Here is a 21,988-nt window from a genome sequence, read left to right as displayed (position 1 = left end):
ATATTGTTGGCTCTCTCATGCTCTGAGAATACTGCTGATATAAAACATGTATATGTTAGATTGGTAATAGTATCTTTAGTGGAGCTGACTAGAACAAATGTGTTTCCCTCATGGCTGCGCTAATGTGATAAAGGAAAATTGGCTGTTCATCAGCTTTTGGCTGGGTAAAGACAGTAGAGATGGAACCACATTCTTTTTTATGCATTAATACCTTCGAGAACTTTCCACGAGTTATATTTCATGTGCCTGCATGTTGCGCAGAGATGTTGTAAAACATGAGATAATGCTACAAATAACAAAGTAGAAAAGCCTGTATCTTTTATAATGATAACAGTCAAACACCAAATGACAGTAACAGGCTGTAAAAAATGGCATGCAAAAAAAAAAAAAAAAAAAGGAGCAGAAGGGTATATATCCAGGTCCGTGAGGAGCTAGTGTGTGATTTTTGGTCTTTATGTTAACGCTTTGTTTTATAATTAAGTCAAATGGAACACAGGGTTGATGCATTTAGGAAAAAATATGGTTTTAAATGAAAGCAGGTTGGATAGAGAGGAAAAAAGCCAAACTGAATAAGTTTTTGATGAACTGATATATTGATATTGCCAAGAAATTTTTATAGTTGCCAATAGTGTGTGTGTGTAATTTTTTTTAAAGATGCGGACTTTGAAAAGAGTTCCTAAGGCAATTATTCACATGATTTAAAAATATTGGAGGGTGGTTGTTTATTTTCATTAATTTTTGAAAGGCTGTTTTAATATACTTTCATTTTGATATTTTTATTTAAGATGTTAGCATCTAACCTTCAACTACAAGATATTACGTTTCTCTCAATGAAGTAATCTGCGTAACTTTTTATGATATAATCCGGGGTAGTCAAATTATAGCTCGTGGTACAAACGTGGCTGGCCACGTATTTTTATAAAAGTTTTGCTGGAACACATTTGTGCCCATTTATATATATATTGTTTGTGGCTGCTTTCCTATTACAGCAGAGTTGAACAGTTGTGACCTGAGCCATTTAGACCACAAAATCAAATCATTTGGTATTCAAATAAAAAATATTTATCTATTTACAGAAAAAGCTTGTTGACTTCTGGTGTAGAGGGTTGTTAGGGTACCTGATTAATTAGCCTAGACTATGGTCAGCAGATTTTTGCTATTCTGTATGGAGAAGGCAATGGCTACCCACTCCAGTACTCTTGCCTGGAAACTCCCATGGACAGAGGAGCCTGGTAGGCTGCAGTCCATGGGGTCGCGAAGAGTCGGACATGGCACACGACTGAGCGACTTCACTTTCACTTTTCACTTTCATGCACTGGAGAAGGAAGTGGCAACCCACTCCAGTGTTCTTGCCTGGAGAATCCCAGGGACAGGGGAGCCTGGTGGGCTGCCGTCTCTGGGGTCGCACAGAGTCGGACACGACTGAAGTGACTTAGCAGTAGCAGCAGCAGCAGCAGCATGGAGAAGTGCAGGTGAAAATTACCAACTGGATACCAACATCCAAGAAAATAAATGTTTATAAGGAGTCTTTGTGTTAGCAACCTAAATTGAATTATATTCATATGTAATACATTTCTAGTGTATCTGGTTTTGAATATTTTTGCCTTTTGCATTCATTTCTGTTTATTTCCAAATATGACTGTAACAAATTTAACTAGTAGCTAAAGAAGCAGTGTCTCCAGAACAACTTATGAAGGCATGGAAGACAGAGCTGTGAAATATATGGGACAAACAGTTAAGCAAACCTTTGAATACCCTGGTATGTATGATCCAGCACAGAATTATTATATCTAGGTTTATGTCTAGATATAAAAACACGAGATATACCATTTGACCATTAAAATAAATTCCTAGTGTTTCCAACGGAAGGAAGTGGAGAAGTGGGAAGTTAACTTGAGAAAGCTTGCTAACGGCAGTTATTATAAAATAAAAGATTATGCAATTAATAATGGTGATAATTTCTTACAGGTACACCAGACAAAAATCAGTTTCTTCATCAATGGTTTGGAAAAGGATAATGCAGCTTTTGATGCAAGAACTCTAAGTGGTTCAATTACAGATTTTGCCTCTGGTACCATGCAAATAGGACAGAGCTTAAATGGTGAGTTTAGATTTCAGAAAATTATTTGTTTTATTTAATTACATTGTTCCTTGAAAAATGTGTCAAAGATATTTTAAAATACCCAGGTGTATTTGTTTCCTAGGGCTTCTGTAATACAGTAGCACCAATTGGGTGACAGTTTAATAAAGCAGATTTCATCCCCCTGTGATTCTGGAGCGTAGAAATCTGAAATCAAGGGCTCAGTGTTGGCCTCTTCTGGAAGTTCTGAGGGGGAGTTCATTTCATGCCTCTCTCTTTCTGGTGGCTTCTAGCAATACTTAGTGTTCCTTGGCTTGTAGCTATTAATATATAACTTCAGTCTTTGCCTCCATCTTCACCTGGCCTTCTCCCCTTCTTGTCTCTTTTAAAGACACTTGTGATCAGATTTAGGTCCCAGCCTAATCCAGTATTTTCTCATCTCGACATCCTTAATTACATCTGCAAAGATTTTCTTTCCAAATAAAGTCACAATTGCAGGTAGTCTTACTTGTTGGAGGCCATTATTTAACCCACTATATCAGAGAATCTTTAAAATGTCTTTATCATTATTTTTTCAAAGTAAGAACAATATGTAATAAACTATATTTTTAAAATGTATTTTTATCGAAGTAAAGTTGAGTTACAGTCTTGTATTAATTTCTGTTCTACAGCAGAGTGACTCAGTTACATATATATATATTCATTCTTTTTCATATTTTTCCATTATGGTTATCATAGGATATTGAATATCTTTCCCTTTGCTATACAGTAGAATCTTGTCATTTATCCATTCTATATATACCAGTTTGCATCTGCTAACCCTAGATTCCCAATCCACCTCTGTCCTGTTCCCCTCCCGCTTGGCAACCACAGTCTGTTTTCTGTGTTTCTGATTTTGTTTCTGTTTCATAGATAGGTTCATTTGTGTTAAATTTTAGATCCCACGTATACGTGATATTTTATGGCATTTGTCTTTCTCTGATTACTTCAGATACTCTAGTTGCACTGACATTGCTGCAAGTGACATTATTTCATTCTTTTGTACGGTGGAGTAGATAGTTTTAAGAAGATAGTGGCATATCCTGAAAAGAACAGAAGCTGAATTTAGAATTCTCTTGTAGTAACTAGCACACTGGTCTACAAAATTGCCTATACTTAAAAATGGTAATATTAATTGCTTTATATTATTAAACAGTGAATGATCATTATAAGAAAAACTAAACAGCATTAAACTCTACAAAATAGGAAGGATTTTCCTTATTTTGACCTTTATAGATAGAGATAGTTAATTTTGTTATAACCTTCCACCATTTTTGTACATATAGCTAGAGATATGGTTATAAATATAATAATTTTCCAAAAATGAAATTATCATACATATGCTTTCTCTGAGCCCTCTAAAAATAAATACTTCCCCTCCAAATGTTATGAGAAACAGTTAATATGCCTTCTCATTTAAAATGACTGCATTGTGCACAGTTGTATAGATGTAACCAAAACTTTTTAAACACAATCTTATTAATTTACATGTAGATTACGTCTACTATTTCAAAATTATTAGCAGTTATCTGAACAAAAACACAAAATATATATGTATGTATTTATATATTGTATTTGTGTCTATATCTATTATGCATACACATATATATTGCATTTGAGCAATTGTCTGTGCAGTTCCTTAAGACCTTTTCCTTTGGTGTCAGTTTTCAAGTCCCATCTCTCTGCTTACTAGCCATGTGACTTGAAATAACTTTATGTCTCTAAACTATAGTTATCTTGAATTTAAAATCATGATGGTGATGATATTACAGTTTCATGGTGAGGATCAAATGAGGCTGTGTCATAGAAAACAGTACTGTTTTTCCAGCATCTGGTACTCAGTAGTTGTTCCATATTTGTTGAATGAATGAATGAATAACTGGGTCTTGTGTATACGAAACTATATTAATATGCAATGCTGTTGTTAATTATAATTATTTTGCTAACCTAAGTTGATAGAAGTTAGATTGAAATGGTCATTTTATATTTTAATACATATGGGAATGATTGCCCTAAAGCATAACGACAGATTACCTCATTACCTCATAAGGTTGTGAAAATTTACAGGCTTATTTAAAAATATAAGTAACTATTTGTCTTAAACACTAACTAACCTGACAAATAATCCTTTTTTTTTTTTCATTTTTGCTGTTCCTCTCACCGGAAAGTATTTTTGGACCCTGCCTTAGAATTATTCGCCATTAGTGAGATTAAGTAGCTTCCCACATATGTCTGGATAATTTGCATGTCATTTGTGAATTCCTTATTGATATTGTATATTCATATTTATACTCTGGAAAATCTATTTGTAAAAGCTCATTAATGTTAATAATATTATGTTACACATTTTTTCTAGCTTTTAGATAGTCAGAACTTTTCATTATAGAAATTAAAAAATATTCTCTTATATTTTAGTCAAGGCAAAAACATTCATGCAACATAATACACGAATATTAACGGATATAGCTTTATGAATTTTTAATCTGTATATATACTTGCATAATTCTCATCCAGAAAAAGTTATCAAACATTTCCTGGATTTCACACACTCCTGGTGAATACCAACTCTAAAGGGAAACAAAGAATAGTGTCAGTAGAGACCTCTATCAGCATAAATTAGTGTTGGCTGTTCTTGAATGTTCAAGCGCTTTAAATCATGCAAGTGAGTACTCTTGTGTATGAATTCTTTTCTAAGCACCAATAAGATATATCTCTATAGTGTGCTGCTATTTCTTTAAGCTTTAGAAAATACTTCTTTACTTTTTCAAAGTGGGTATTTTAACCAAAGATGTTTGAGAATGTTGGTGTTCCATGTCCTTACCAACACTTAATAATATCATACATTATTGTTGTTTGCCATTCTGGTGGCTTTATGGTGCATTTTCTGATGATTGATGGTATTGAGAACATTTTCATGTGCTTCTTGGCCGTGGTTATGCTCTTTTGTGAACTACCTATATAAGTTTCTGCTAATTTTTAGTTGGAAGGCTTGTCTTTTTTATAACTTATAGGAATTCAATATTTTGAATTTGAATTCTTTGAGAGATAAATGGACTTCAAATATAACCTTCTGAATTACAACTTATACTATCAGTTTCCTTTGATCAACAGAAGTTCTTAATTTCAGTGAAGTCTAATTTATGTTTATTTTAAACTTAATACTTTTTATGTGATGTTTAGAATATCTTTGCAAACCCTGAAAGTATAAAGTGTAGGAGAATACCCAAAATCTCTAAAGATGTTCTCCTGTGCTTTATTTTAAAAGTGATATTATTTTGCCTCTCAAATTTAGATTGACATTCTATCTGGGATTGATTTTTGGGTATAGTATGAAGTAGGAGTCAAGATTCTATTTTTTTCCCCACCTGGAATTTTAATTAACCCTGAAACATTTTCGTCACTTCTCCACTACTTTGCAATGGCAGCTTTGTCACAAATTACATCCCTGTTACATGAAGAAGTGAGTTCCTGAGCTCCCTATTTTGTTTCAGTGATCTGTTTGCCCATACATATAGTTAAAACATTTAGTTTTCATTTTTGTAGCTTCAGAAGAGTCTTACTGTCTAGAAGGATTTAATTTCTCCAATTTTTTTTTAATCTTTCAAGATTGTCTTGGTTATTATATGAATTTTAGAAGGAGTTTTTTCAATTTTCACAAAAATTTTGTGGGAGTTTAAATCCTTAACTCAATTTTTGCAAGAATAGATATATAGAGAATATCAAGTCCTCCAATCCACGAGCAGCATATATTCCTTAATTTCTCCCAGCAATGTTTTTAGTTTTCTGTATAGTGGTCTCATTCATATTTGTAGGACTTAGTCCTGTGTGTTTTTTTGTCCTTTTTTTTTTAAAGATTCAGTTTCACTTAATACTGTTTTGGAACTTTATTCTCTAGTTTTATTTCTATTATATAAAATTAGCATCAATTTTTATATCGACGTTAAGTTCAGTGACCTTCAGTTCAGTGCAGTTCAGTTGCTCAGTCGTGTCTGACTCTTTGCGACTCCATGAATCACAGCACACCAGGCCTCCCTGTCTATCACCAACTCCCGGAGTTCACTCAAACTCGTGTCCATCGAGTTGGTGATGCCATCCAACCACCTCATCTTTTGTTGTCCCCTTCTCCTCCTGCCCCCAATCCCTCCCAGCATCAGGGTCTTTTCCAATGAGTCAACTCTTCACATGAGGTGGCCAAAGTATTGGAGTTTCAGCTTCAGCACCAGTCCTTCCGATGAACACCCAGGACTGGTCTCCTTTAGGATGGACTGATTGGATCTCCTTGCAGTCCAAGGGACTCTCAAGAGTCTTCTCCAACACCACAGTTCAAAAGCATCAATTCTTCAGTGCTCAGCTTTCTTCACAGTTCAACTCTCACACCCATACATAGCCTTGACTAGACGGATCTTTGTTGGCAAAGTCACGTCTCTGCTTTTCAATATGCTGTCTAGGTTGGTCATAACTTTCCTTCCATGGAGTAAGCGTCTTTTAATTTCATGGCTGCAGTCACCATCTGCAGTGATTTTGGAGCCCCCCAAAATAAAGCCTGACAGTGTTTCCACTGTTCCCCCATCTATCTGCCGTGAAGTGATGGGACCAGATGCCATGATCTTAGTTTTCTGAATGTTGAGCTTTAAGCCAACTTTTTCACTCTCCTCTTTCACTTTCATCAACAGGCTTTTTAGTTCCTCTTCACTTTCTGACATAAGTGAAGTTAGTGTAGTTGCTCAGTAGTGTCCAACTCTTTGCAACCCCATGGACTGTAGCCTGTCAGGCTCCTCTGTCCATGGCATTTTCCAGGCAAGAGTGCTGGAGTGAATTGCCATTTCCTTAATTACAAATTCTAAAATTACTTTGCCATTTCTGACATAAGGGTGGTGTCATACTGAAAGGGAAACTCCCCAGGTCAGTAGATGCCCAATATGCTACTGGAGATCAGTGGAGAAATAACTCTAGAAAGAATGAAGGGATGGAGCCAAAGCAAAAACAATACCCAGTTGTGGATGGGAGTGGTGATAGAAGCAAGGTCCGATGCTGTAAAGAGCAATATTGCATAGGAACCTGGAATATCAGGTCCCTGAATTAAGGCAAATTGGAAGTCGTCAAACAGGAGATGGCAAGAGTGAATGTCAACATTCTAGGAATTAGTGAACTAAGATGGACTGGAATGGGTGAATTTAACTCAGATGACCATTATATCTACTACTGTGGGCAGGAATCCCTTAGAAGAAATGGAGTAGCCATCATGGTCAACAAGAGTCTGAAATGCAGTACTTGGATGCAGTCTCAAAAATGACAGAATGATCTCTGTTTGTTTCCAAGGCAAACCATTCAATATCACAGTAATCCAAGCCTATGCCCCAACCAGTAACACTGAAGAAGCTGAAGTTGAACAGTTCTATGAAGACCTACAAGACCTTCTAGAACTAACACCCCAAAAAGATGTCCTTTTCATTATAGGGGATTGGAATGCAAAAGTAGGAAGTCAAGAAACACCTGGAGTAACAGGCAAATTTGGCCTTGGAGTAAGGAATGAAGCAGGGCAAAGGCTAATAATAGAGTTTTGCCAAGAGAACGCACTGGTTATCGCAAACACCTTCTTACAACAACACAAGGGAAGACTCTACGTGGACATTACCAGATGGTCAACACCGAAATCAATGACCTTGCTAAATTTAAATTCTGATAGTTATACAGTCCTATCATTTATACATAGCAGGCACTCAAATCTTTTCAAATGTTTGCAGTAAATGCCTAACTGGTCATGGAGTTGTCACATAGATATTTATAGGTGTTGTTATTATTAACTTTGAAATAATGCAAAATGTTAATTTTCCCCCATGACCTGATTTATATAGTTATTTAATTATGGGAAAATGTGTGTATATATATATAGATATTTAAATATTCAAAATACACTCTAAAACACTGGTTAAATTTCCAAGCTCTGGTGCCAAACAAATTTAGGGTTGAATTCAATCCATTTGTTTACCTTTGATCTAAAGATATATTCCTTTAAAGTTTCTAATCTGTTAAATTTTATATTTTAATAAATATTTTATAGGGATATTATAAGAATTATATATGTTAGTGTATATGTAGAATATATTTCTTGTCATATAGTAAATTTTAATAAGTGGTAGCTATTATTAACCTCATTGAATATCTATTTTCTTATTGTGAAGTAGACATAGCAATTACTTTCCATAGAATTGTTGAGAGATCCAAAGGAAAATGTCTATAAATGACTCTATTATTTTAATTTATATATTCTCTTAGATCAAGCTAAACTTCCGTAAAGAAGTAGCATTTTAAGAAACCTATATATTTAGAAACTTGATTTGAGTAATTAGTATTATTGAGAAATTTTATAAAGTACTCTGCATGCAGAAATTCTTAATAACACATTAAATCTTGTGAGCCTTATTTCAATATTTAATTCCCATTAGCACTTCTAAAAGTGTTTTATTGCACCAAATGTTGCTCAAAGTATTCGATAGTGCCATAAATTTGTCCACTCTGCACTGTGGGGTTGAAATGACTTGCTTCTATTCTATTTCAATATACTAAATGCTGAATTAATGATTCCAAAGGACAGTGTGGGCTGAATATGATGTTTGTTTTTAAACTGCAAAAAAAGAAATTTGACTTCTGATTAGAAAGCACATAATTGGAAAAGCATTTATTTCCAGTGTTACTTAGTTTTTAATATAGTTTTCCTCCTTAAGTTTTGGCATTGGAGAGCTACAGGAGGCAAAGATATTTAAAAATAATTTTTATCTTTTTTCCCATCAATTTCTAGGTATGGTTGTACCTACTGTATCTTTTCTCTAATTAGAGATGGCAGGTAGACTGGCTCATTACTTCTGCCTAATGAGCCAGGCTCCATGCCACCTCTCTAATCAGAAAAGAGATAGGTACAGAATGTTCCCACGGACTTATTATAAATCATTTTCTTTCTCTCCCGTGCTCCTTTTTTTAATCAAAAAATTAAGTCACTGTCCTCCATACTTTTGTCTACATCCAAGATGGTTTCATTCAGGAGAGGTAATTGTGCAAGAGATTACCGTAAGCTGAATTAAAGGTGCTGTCATGCAGTACTGGGCCGGCTGTCTCTGCTTTGGAACAGATCTGCCTCAATCGCAGGCATATCAAACGAAGGTCTACAGGAAATCAAGATGGCTTTTCTTTCTTTCTCTGGTTAGGCTTACCTCGTTTCCTTGTTTCTGTACTCAGGAAGCAACAGCTTCACGTGAGTGTTGGCTGCTAGAAAGCCTTTTCTTTGAGTCTCATCTCCAACTAGCATAACTTTCTAGAAAAATATTGTAGGATGCCAATGACACTTTCTGTTGCTGTGGGCCTTGTCTTTGCCTCCCCTAGGAAATTAGCCAATGGACCATATGAATATTGTTTCCTGGGTTCTGTATCTGTATTAATGGGATGTGTGTGAGTGTGTGTGCTCAGTCATCTGATTTGCTCTGGCTGGTTTTTAAATATACAAATAGAAACAGCTTAGACCTTCCATATCAACCAATGTGTCAGTTCCTTTTTAAGTACCATTAGTTCCAGTCATATATTTATTTTAATTCCTTCAGTTGGGCAGAAAATGAAGAGGAGCTGTGGTAACAGACATGTAATTATAAACAGTCTCTAAAGTCACTGTGGTGATAAACTACAATAGCCCTGCAAATTTTGGATATAAAAGTAAAAAATCTCATGAATCAAAGTATTTCAGAGTAATTTCTGAACTCTTATCAACAGAGTTCTAATTTCCTTTTAAATGTTGGTTTCTCTACATTACTTTCTTAAGATAACTGGTCATTAAGGAATCAGGGAACTTCCGTTGTGTAGCTGTGAAAGCAAATATACAAGGAAGAAAAAGATGATCACCTAATGCTAATGCCAACTTCCCTTGCATTCCATGTTTTCTAGGCATTGTATCTTCATTCACTTGCTTGTTCTTTCTGGAGTTGGAATAGTATTTTTATTTCTACTATTGTCCCAAAGGTTATCAATAACATTTCTAACTTCAGCTATGTATGGAAAGCCAGTTTTCCTTTTAGTTTAGCTGGAGATAATACTAAAATTTTTCTGAGAGAATTCTTGTTTTTAATTAGGTAAAAAGTAAAGAAATAGAAAAATGTAGAAATTGATGAATTGAGACAGGTAAATGGAATGGAAATAGACTATAGGAACAAGATCTATAAAGGTATTAAAAAAACAAACAAGTGTTAGTCGCTCAGTCATGTCTGACTCTTTGTGACTCCTTTGGTTTATACCCGCCAGGCTCGTCTGTCCATAGAATTCTCCAGGCAAGAATACTGGAATGGGTGGCCATTCCCTTCTCCAGGGAATCTTTCTAACCTAGGGATTGAACCTGACTCTCCCACATTGCAGGAAGACTCTTTACCATCTGAGCCACCAGGAAAGCCCATATAATGCTGTAGAGGAGTTTAATTAAGGATGAAGGAGTTTCAGAGCATTGCGGAAGAGATATCTAGCAATGCTATTAGGACAAGTGGCCAACTATGTTACAAAAATAAAAATATAATTTAAATGTGTACCTTGCAATCATAATTAAATAAAAACTGCAGATGAATTAAAATTTAAATGTGAAATGTATAATCATGAGATAGTAGAGGACAGTAAAAGGAAATGTTTTCATAATCCTGGCATATTGAAGATTTTTATTAGCATGATATCCTGGCCAGAATTAGTAAAGCAAAAATATTGAAGCATCTGACTGAGAATTTAAAATTCAAACAGTGCTTATCATTTTGTATATAGTTTGGCTGGGAATAAAAAAGAGAATACTAGGGTTGGAAATAGTTTGCGATAACCTGGCAAGCTACGAAAAGTAAAAATATGAAAGCTGTGTCATCCAAGTGTTCTCCTCCCAGGACATATCTCTCAAGAATATGATTAAATAAGGCTTTAAATATGTACATGAAATGTTAATTGTAGAATTACTTAAGGTAGCAAATAATTGGAACCAGTTAGAAACTTCAAAAGATAATGGATTAAAATAAATGATAATTTATGTCTCCAATGGAAAAGTGTATATTATTAAGAGAAATGAAATGTCAGTTGGTCAAGACTTGGCAACACATTCATGATGTGTTATAATATGAAAAATGAATGAGCATAAAGTATAATCTTTAACATGGGTTGAGGAAATGCAAATTTGCACTGGATATTGAACTCTCTGTACATAGAAATTATTATTGCTATAATAATTAGTGCCTGAGAAGCAAGGTACTTGTTTTTGGTTTGAATCTGGCTTTGCTTCTTAAAAGACAAGTGACTTTGGCAAAAAATTTAACTTCCCCATCCAGTTTCCTAATTTGTTTGTTCATCTATAACATGTTTTTGATATAGTTTTCAAAGCAACTGTAAAACTTTTAAATAATATATACTTGGTTTATGTTTGTTATCCAATGAAAATTTGCTATTATAAATATTAATGTTATAATAATTTAGGTATTACTCTTACTGACTTTGTGAAATTTAAGTATTTTAAAATAATGGTCCTGGCCGACATTCAATTTTTGGCTCAAAATCAAAATTTTCCTAGGGTGAGTAAGAAAAAATTTTAATTTAGGACAGTGATGTACAATATGTTTAAAACGCCTATATTTTGTGTAGGTAAGCTCCACAAAATAAGTTCTTTCTCTCTTCAAAGATTAGTCCTCTCTGGTACTCTTCATTGTGTTGTTTTTTTTTTTTGCAAATCCTGAAGTCTATCTGGTGTTATTTCTTTTCAGCCTGAAGGACTTCCTTCTTCATTGTTTATAGTTTGGCCAGTGGGAACAAATTCTCTCAGCTTTATGAAAAATGTCTTTAATTTGTTTTTACTTTTGAAAGATATTTTCACTGGATATAGAGTTTTACATTGTTAATGATAATTTTTTAGCAGTTTAAAGATTGTTGTTTCACTGTCTTCCTGCCTTCATTATTTTTGATGAGTTATCAGCCATCATTCATATTAATATTCCTTTGTAGGGTATATGCCATTTTTTTATTGTTGCTGAAAATTTTCTCTTTGATTTTAATAGTTTAATTAAACTGCCTGGATGTAGTTTTCATAGTATTCATCCTAGTTGAGATTTGCTCAGATTCTTGCTTATGTAAATTGATATTTTCACTACTTTTGGAAGTTCTGATAATTCTGTCTCTAAACTTTTCTTTCTTCTTTTTTTTCCATTCCACATTCTTTCTCCTCTTACTCTAGGACTTCAATTATGTTTATGTCAGAGCACGGATAGTATTCCACAGATGTAGGGCACGTTTTTGTTTGCTTTTTTTTTTAACATACTCTTTTTTATTCTTAGCATTTCTCTTTGGATACTATATATTGATTTGTCTTAGTAGTCACTGATTATTAATTTCTTGTTTGTATCTAGGCTGCTCTTAAGCTTATCTAGAAAATTCTTCATTTTTTAATAACAAACTTTTCATCTCTAGAATTTCCATTTGGTAACTCGTTTGTAGGTTCCATCTGTCTGCTCATCATATTCCCTCATCTTTTCACACATATTGTCACCATTTCCACTAGATCTTTTGGTATTTTTTGCCTTAGATATTTGGATCATTCCAACATCTAAGCCTTCCCTTGTGGCTCAGCTAGTAAAGAATCTGCCTGCAATGTGGGAGACCTGAGTTTGACCCCTGAGTTGGGAAGATCTTCTGGAGAAGGGAAAGTCTACCCACTCCAGTATTCTGGCCTGGAGAATTCCATGGACTGTATAGTCCACAGCATCACAAAGAGTAGGACGCGACTGAACGACTAGAATTTTATGGAACATCTGAGCCATGTCTTGACTTTTTTTTCCTTTCTTTGTGATGCACAATGTTTTCTTGCTGTTTCATGTGTCTTAAAATGTTTTTATTGTGTGCCAGACATTTTGTGTAAGGGAATGAAAGAGATAGAAGTGTGTTTGTGTGTGTTAGTTGTTCAGTCAGCTGACTCTTTGTGACCCCATGGACTGTAGCCCACCAGGCTCCTCTGTCTGTGGAATTCTCCAGATAAGAATCCTGGAGTGAGTTACCATTTCCTACTCCAGGGAATCATCCCGACCCAGGTACTGAACCCGTATCTCCTGCATTGCAGCCGGATTCTTTACCATCTGAGCCATCAGGAAAGCTAGGTGAATAATAGTTACCTCCAGAGAAAAGAGCACTTCTGGTTCTATTAGGCCTCTGGAGTGTGTGTGTTGGCAGTGGGTGGGAGGAGGAAAGGAGGAGAGCAGCATCAAACTTATTTGAAGTTGATGTGGATTTGAGCTTTATTTCAGCTGTAATATAATTTAGTTCACCGCTGGTTTCAGATGTTTGATGACAGAATTAGGATGGATGTAGACTCCCTCTGGTGCTAGTAGGGACTGCTGTCTTCTTATTCTATAACTGATTTCTGCTACCTCTCACTTTTCTGTTAGGGATGAGAACAGCTGTGGGTCTCAACTCTTCTGTGTAAGGCTTGTTTACTTTTTAGAATTTATTCAAATTTCTCTGTCTTCTCTACTTTCTGATGGTTTAAGAAATGATTTTAGAGCTTATCTGACTTACTTTGGTTGTTTGATCTAAAGTGATGGTTTCAACTTTCTATACCTGAAGCACAGGTGGAAATCCAACTCTTACTGTAACACTTGATAGCACATTTTCTTTCTTTGACCACCTCTTTGCTTAACTCTGCACCTCTCTTGGTTGTTAACCATGGCTGATCTCTGGCATTCTGATCAAGGGAGGTACCTATTACTTGGCCCCAAAGATTATTTTGGTAGCATTTGGGAATTGACCTTATTTGTTACCTCTTCAAAATTTTTCTGGAGATTTTTGGCTTTTTACATAAGTTTTCTTTGGTCTTCCTGAAATCTATTCACTGCCAATATTTAACACTGAAATTTTTTGAGGATTCTGAATCCTTGTTAGATTATCTCAACTCATTAGTGGCCTTTTTCTGTTTCTTGATTTTGTGAAGCAGTTTCTGTCTTACAACACTTGAACCATTGGTTATTTCTTCATTCAGCTCAAACTTTTACCTTCTAGGGGTTGATGATTAATTTGAATATTTTGTAGTCATCTGTTACTTGTTCAGGATAACACCTTGCCTTTCACTGATTTTAGCTACCACTTCTAGAGGTGAATTTTCAAATTTTCCTCAATCAAGGAATTTTATTATAGTGTATATATTGTGTAATTGTATAATACACATATATTAATCATATCTGACTCTATATTGAATGCTTGTTTTTTTTGTTATTGTTGTCTGCAATGATATTTTATTTAAATCTTTATTTTCTTTCTTATGGTTCCATGACAGCTGGAGTATATTCTTATCTTTTTGTTACTACTACCTAAAAGCAACATTAACAATAATAGAAACACAAAATGCATTCTAAATTTTCTGGCATAAAGCCCTTACCATTGTGAGCATGAAAAAAATAAATGAGCAAGCTTCTTTGACTCTCTGTTCTAGAGCCATCATTTTTGAAGTTCTAGATTTTTTCTGATTTGCTTTTATAGTTGGATTCAGAGTACAATGTTTTCTTTTGTGTCACACTGAAGTAAATAGAAATTAGGTAATTAATCTGACCCCCATCATGCATAATTTTAATTTCAATTAGAACTTTTGATAGAAATGAGGAAAGGAGGTTATCTAAGTCTTTGTAGAATGGACACAGATTTATTTATTTTTGTTCTATTACATTGGCAGGTTTTTTCTTACATATGTGAATCTATTAATGGTATTGTCAAAATGCTCAGTCTTTAAGCTTTGTTATTTTCAGAAGTGAAGATTCTCAGTATGATATCATACTAGGTTTTTTTTTTAAATAAAAATTCACAGTAATTATCTTTCTTTTAGCCCGTGAGTGGGTATCTCTATTTAAAGGCAACTGTGCCAATCATTTGGAGAAGGCAATGGCACCCCACTCCAGTACTCTTGCCTGGAAAATCCCATGGACGGAGGAGCCTGGTAGGCTGCAGGCCATGGGGTCGCTGAGGGTCAGACATGACTGAGCGACTTCACTTTCACTTTTCACTTTCATGCATTGGAGAAGGAAATGGCAACCCACTCCAGTGTTCTTGCCTGGAGAATCCCAGGGATGGGGGAACCTGGTGGGCTGCCGTCTATGGGGTCTCACAGAGTCGGACACGACTGAAGTGACTTAGCAGCAGTGCCGATAATTATACTTCCAGTTCTAATTCTAAAATTGTTTTGGTTCACAAGGACAGATCTAGTCTTAATAACTTGTTGCTATTTCCATTCATTTGACTTTGCTAAGTTGCTTCAGTCGTGTCCGACTCTGTGCGACCCCATAGATGGCAGCCGACCAGGCTCCCCCGTCCTTGGGATTCTCCAGCCAAGAACACTGGAGTGGGTTGCCATTTCCTTCTCCAATGCATGAAAGTGAAAAGTGAAAGGGAAGTTGCTCAGTTGTGTCCAACTCTTAGCAACCCCATGGACTGCAGCCTACCAGGCTCCTCCGTCCATGGGATTTTCCAGTCAAGAGTACCGGAGTGGGGTGCCATTGCCTTCTCCTCATTTGACTTTAGCATGTTTATTAACATCTAACTTTCTAAAATAGAAATTGTTGTTATGCCAGTGAGTTTTCTAGGTAATGGTCATTTATGGCCTTGAAATATCAAAAGGTTCTTAACCCTCTCTCCCATTCTGTATTCACATTTATTATTCTTGTGTCATTTTTATACCTTATGAGATTTTTTATACCTTGTATAATTGCCAGTTTTATAGACTAAAGATTGTCAAATATTAACTATTTCAACCTTAAGTTAATATGTATATGCTGCTGCTGCTGGTAAGTCACGTCAGTCGTGTCCGACTCTGTGCGACTCCATAGATGGCAGCCCACCAGGCTCCTCTGTCCCTGGGATTTTCCAGGCAAGAACACTGGAGTGGGTTGCCATTTCCTTCTCCAATGCATAAAAGTGAAAATGAAGTCGCTCAGTCATGTCTGACTCTTCGCGACCCCATGGACTATAGTCTCCCAGGCTCCTCTGTCCATGGGATTTTCCAGGCAAGAGTACTGGAGTATATAAGTATACTTAAATAATACAATACATACTATTATCTTCATGTTAAAATTTATAAAAGTTGCTTCACCTTGGGAAACAACTGTAAAATTTCACCTTGGAAAGCAACTGTAAAATTTGTTTTTGAGTATTTTTAATTTTTAAGTCTGATTCATTCATTTTGCATGCTTTATTAATATTCCATTTTATGAATAAAAGCATACATTATTTATTTGTTTCCATGCTGATAATTTTCTTCTTAAAATTTATGAAATTTCACATTTAACGTATGTTTCTCGTGGTACACATTTGTTTTACTTCTTCCTTGATAATTGGAAACCCTTTCTTTTCCCTGCTTAATTGCCCTGGTTAATTACCTACAGAACAATATATACTACAAGTGGCAAATGTGGATATTGGACATGGCAGACAAGTAGTCTTGTACCTTCGAATATGATGTTAGCTATGGATTTTTCTAAAATCCCTTTCTTATATGAAGAATTTCTCTCTTTTTCAGGGTTTACTGTTTTTATAATGCAAATGTTGGCATTTGACAAAGGCCTTTTTCTACGTCTAAGGAGATAATCATTTGTGTTTTGTCCTTTATTCTATCAGATTGTGCATTATTTAGTTTTCATATGTAGAATGAGCCTTGAATCTCTGGGAGAAATCCCAGTTGCTTGTGGTGTATAATCCTGTATTTATGTTGTTGAATTTGGTTTAATAGTATTTTTTTTTGAAGATATATATTCGTAAGACATTGATCTGTAACTTTCTTTACTTGTATAGTCTTTATTGGGTTTGTTCTCAGGGTAAGATAACTTCATAGAATTATTTGGGAAGTGCTTTTTTTTTTTTAATTTATTTATTTTTTGTTGAAGGATAATTGCTTTACAGAATTCTGTTGTTTTCTGTCAAACCTCAACGTGAAGTGTTTTTACCTTTTATATTTTTTGGAAGAGCTTGTGAAGGCTTGACATTTTTCCTCTTTATTTATTTGACTGCACTGGGTCTTAGTTGTAACTTGGGGAATCTTTCAGCTGCAGTATCAGGGATCTAGTTCCTCAACTGGGGATCGAACCAGGACCCTTTGCATTGGGAATGTGGCACCTCAGCCACTGGACTACCAGGGAAGTCCCCATTGTTTCTCTTCTCCAATTAAGATAAATAAATTAAAAAAAAAAAAAGAATAAAAAAAGAAATGTTTATAAGAATTTAGTAAAAACATGGATCCTGGATTTTCTTTGTGGAAAATAACTTTTTTAAACTAAATAAATCTTCTTTTTTATTATAGCCATATTAAGAATATCTGTTTCTTCTTTTTTCATTCACTATTATATTTGATTTTGTTTCTTCCAGTTTTACTAAGATATAATTGACATACAGCACTATTTAAGTTTAAGGAATACAGCACAGTGATCTCATTTACATACATCATGAAGTGATTTTTACAATAGTTTTGGTAAACATTCATCAACTTATATAGGTATAAAACTTAAGAAATAGAAAAAAATGTTTTCTTATGATAGCTCTTGAGATTTACTCTCTTAACAGCTTCCGTAATGATATGCAGCAGTGTTAATTAAATTCATCATATTGTATATTATATCACTAGTACTTACTTATACCTGGAGGTTCAGACCTTTTGACTGTCTGCATCTCCTTCCCCCTTCCCTCTACTCTATTCCCTCTCTGTTAACCATAAATTTGATCTCTTTTCTATAAATTTGTTTTTAAAATTTCGTAGACCTATAATACTATGTTAGTTTCTGTTACTCAACTTAGTGACTCAAAAATTTTGTATTTTAAATGGTCATAACAATAAATCTAGTACCATATATTACCATGCAAAGATATTATGCAGTTATTCACTATATTTCCCACACTGTACATTTCATACCTGTGACTCATCTACTTTGCAACTGAAAGCTTGTGCCTCTTAATCTCCCTCACCTATTTAATTCCTCCTCCTTCCTCCTCCCCTTTTACTGCATCTATAAGTCTGTTTGTGTTCTATTATGTTTGTCCATTTGTTTTGTTTTTAGATTCCAAATTTAAGTAAAACCATACACTACTTGCCATTCTCTTTCTGGTTTATTTCATATCTTCAGAGTTCATCCTTGTTTTTGCAAATGACAGGATTTTATTTCTTATGGCTGAGTAATACTCCATATTCTGTTTGTGTATGTGTGTATATATACCTCATCTTCTTTATCCATTCATCTATTGATATATATTTTGGTTGCTTCCATATTTGGTTATTTATAATATAATATAATAATGCTACAATGCAAAAGAGGTGCATATATCTATTCTAATTAATGTTTATACTTCTTAGGATAAATACTGAGAAATGACACTGCTAGATCATACAGTAGCTCTATTTTTAAATTTTTGGGGAATAACCATACTCTGCCATAGTGGCTGCACCAGTTTACATTCCCACCAGTGAGGGTTTTCCTTTTTTCCTTGCCAAAATCTGTTATTTGTTGTGTTTTGATAATAGCTACTTTGACAAATATGATGTAATATCTTACTGTGGTTTTGACTTGCATTTTCCTAATGATGTTGATCATCTTTCATTTGGCTGTTGGCCATTTGTGTATCTTCCTTGTAAAAATGTCTACTTAGAGCATTTTTCAACTGGGTTATTTGTTCATTTGTGGAATTGTATGAGTTATTTATTTTTGATATTAAGCACTTAACATGTATCATTTGCAGATATCTTCTCTTATTTACTAGGGGGCATTTTCCTTTTTTTTCTTTTTAATTTATTTTTATATTGATGGATAATTGCTTTACAGAATTTTGCTGTTTTGGTATTTTACTTTTAATGATGGTTTCCTTCTCTGTGCAAAAGCTTTTTAGTTTGATGTAGTCTTGTTTGCTTATTTTTGCTTTGTTTTCGCTACCCAAGGATGCATATAAAAAAAAAATTATGAAGACCAATGTCAAAGAGAACATACCTATTCTTTCTTCTAGATGTTATATGCTTTCAGGTCTTACATTTAAATTTTTAATCTATTTTGAATTTATTTTTGTGCATAATGTGATAGTAGTCCAGATTGATTCTTTTGCATGTAGTTGTCCACTTCTCCCAACACCATTTGTTAAAGAGATTTTTCCCTATTTTATGCCCTTCCCTCCTTTTTCATAGAGTAATTGCCTGTATTCACTACATTGTTTATTCTAATCCATTGATCTACATCTGTTTTTGTGCCAATATCATACTGTTTTGATTACTATAGCTTTATAGTATGGTTTGAAATCAGGGAGCATGAGACATCTGGGTCTTTCTCAATAATGTTTTAGCTATTTGGAGTCTTTTGTGTTTCCTTGCAAATTTTAGAATTATTTTGTTTGTATGAAAAAAAAAGTCATTGGTATTACATTGAATCTGTAGATTGGGATTGGGATTGCATTGAATCTGTAGTCATGAAGATCTTTTGGGTCGTGATGATTTTTTGGGGTCACGGAGATCTTTTTTGTACAGTTCTTTGTATTCTTGCCACCTCTTCTTAATATCTTCTGCTTCTGTTGGGTCCATACCATTTCTGTCCTTTATTGAGCCCATCTTCGCATGAAGTGTTCCCTTGGTATCTCTAATTTTCTTGGAGAGATCTTTAGTCTTTCCCATTCTATTGTTTTCCTCACTTTCTTTGCACTGATCACTGAGGGAGGCTTTCTTATCTCTGCTTGCTGTTCTTTGGAACTCTGCACTCAGATGGGTATATCTTTCCTTTTCTCCTTTGCTTTTCACTTCTCTTCTTTTCACAGCTATTTGTAAGGCCTCCCCAGACAGCCATTTTGCTTTTTTTGCATTTCTTTTTCTTGGGGATGGTTTTGCTCCCTGTCTCCTGTACAATGTTATGAACCTCTGTCCATAGTTCACCAGGCACTCTGTCTATCAGATCTAATTGCTTAAATCTGTTTCTCACTTCCACTGTATATTCATAAGGGATTTGATTTAGGTCATACCTGAATGGCCTAGTGGTTTTCCCCACTTGCTTCAATTTCAGTCTGAATTTGGCAATAAGGAGTTCATGATCTGAGCCACAGTCAGCTCCCGGTCTTGTTTTTGCTACTGTATAGAGCTTCTCCATCTTTGGCTGCAAATAATATAATTGGTCTGATTATGGTGTTGACCATCTGGTGATGTCCATGTGTAGAGTCTTCTCTTGTGTTGTTGGAAGAGGGTGTTTGCTATGACCAGTGCATTCTCTTGGCAGAACTCTATTGGCCTTTGCCCTGCTTCATTTTGTACTCCAAGGCCAAATTTGCCTGTTACTCCAGGTGTTTCTTGACTTCCTACTTTTGCATTCCAGGTCCCTATAATGAAAAGGACATCTTTTTTGGATGTTAGTTCTAGAAGGTCTTGTAGGTCTTCATAGGACCATTCAATTTCAGCTTCTTCAGCATTACTGGTTGAAGCATAGAGTTGGATTACCATGATATTGAATGGTTTGCCTTAGAAACAAACAGAGATCATTCTGTCATTTTTGAGATTGCATCCAAGTACTGCATTTCAGACTCTTGTTGACTATCATGGACTATAAAGAAAGTTGAGCACTGAAGAATTGATGCTTTTGAACTGTGGTGTTGGAGAAGACTCTTGAAAGCCCCTTGGGCTGCAAGGAGATCCAACCAGTCCATCCTAAAGGAAATCAGTCCTGAATGTTCATTGGAAAGACTGATGTTGAAGTTGAAACTCCAGTACTTTGGCCACCTCATGCAAAGAGCTGACTCATTTGAAAAAACCCTGATGCTGGGAAAGATTGAAGGGAGGAGGAGATGGGGAAAACAGAGGATGAGATGGTTGGATGACATCACCGACTCAATGGGCATGAATTTGAGTAAACTCCAAGAGTTGGTGATGGACAGGGAAGCCTGGCGTGCTGCAGTCCATGGGGTCGCAAAGAGTTGGACACGACTGTGTGACTGAGAACTGAATCTGTAGGTTATTTGGGTAGTTTTGTCATTTTAAAATTGTTAGTGTATTCAACTGCAACAGATTTCTCTATATTAATATTATAACCTGCAACATTATTGAATTCATTGATGAGCACTGGTAGTCTGTTGGTGATGATATCTGTTTCTTGAGTCAGTTTCAGTAGTTTGTGTCTTTCTAGAAATTGGTCCATTGATCTGGATTACCTAATTTTGGCATACATTTTTCAGGGATTCCCCTGTCATCTTTTCTTGTCTGTAAGGTCTGTTGCAATGTCCCCTCTTTCATTCCTGGTATTACTAATTTGAGTCTTGGTCTCCTCTTTTCTTTGTGTGTGTAGCTGAAGACTTGTTAAAGATGCTGTTCATTAAAAAAAAAACAAAACACAATTTTTGTTCTTTCTGGTTTTCCTGATTGTTTTAAATTCTATATTTCATTTGTGTCTAATCTTAATAATTGACTTATTTCAGTATGCTTTGGATTGAGTTTCCTCTTTTTTTCTAGTTTTTGAAGGTGGAAGACTAGGTTATTGATTGGAAAATTTTCTTTATTAATATAGATGATTATAGTTATATATTTCACTTTAAGCGTTTTATCTGAAACTCATAGAGTGTGATATATGTTCATTTTTATTTGTCTCAAGGATTTTCTAATTTGCTTGTGATTTCCTCTTTGACCTATTTATTGTTGGGAATATGTTGGTTATAGTTTATGTAATATATGTCTTTTTTTATTTTTTAACTTTCAAACTATTTGTTTCCTTAAGCTTGTCTATTGTAGAAAGCATATAGTTGAATCATATTTATGTTTTGGTTTTCCATTCTGCAAATCTACTTTTTATTGTATTTAAACCATTTACATTTAATGCAATTATGATAAGGTAGTTAACTTTG

General features: G+C 34.8%; 1 protein-coding gene across 1 annotated transcript in view; it reads left to right on the top strand.

The window, feature by feature from the left end:
• USH2A (usherin) overlaps window positions 1–21,988 on the top strand; it is a 938,899-nt gene that overhangs the window by 62,798 nt on the left and 854,113 nt on the right. The window contains exon 3 of the mRNA XM_027564435.1: window positions 1,969–2,101. Within this exon, the coding sequence (XP_027420236.1) occupies window positions 1,969–2,101 (133 nt within the window). The remainder of the gene's footprint in view (window positions 1–1,968; window positions 2,102–21,988) is intronic.

The sequence above is a fragment of the Bos indicus x Bos taurus genome, chromosome 16 (assembly GCF_003369695.1).
Source record: "Bos indicus x Bos taurus breed Angus x Brahman F1 hybrid chromosome 16, Bos_hybrid_MaternalHap_v2.0, whole genome shotgun sequence".
In the NCBI taxonomy this organism is placed as follows: Eukaryota; Metazoa; Chordata; class Mammalia; order Artiodactyla; family Bovidae; genus Bos; species Bos indicus x Bos taurus.
This window is presented reverse-complemented; position numbering and strand designations above follow the sequence as displayed.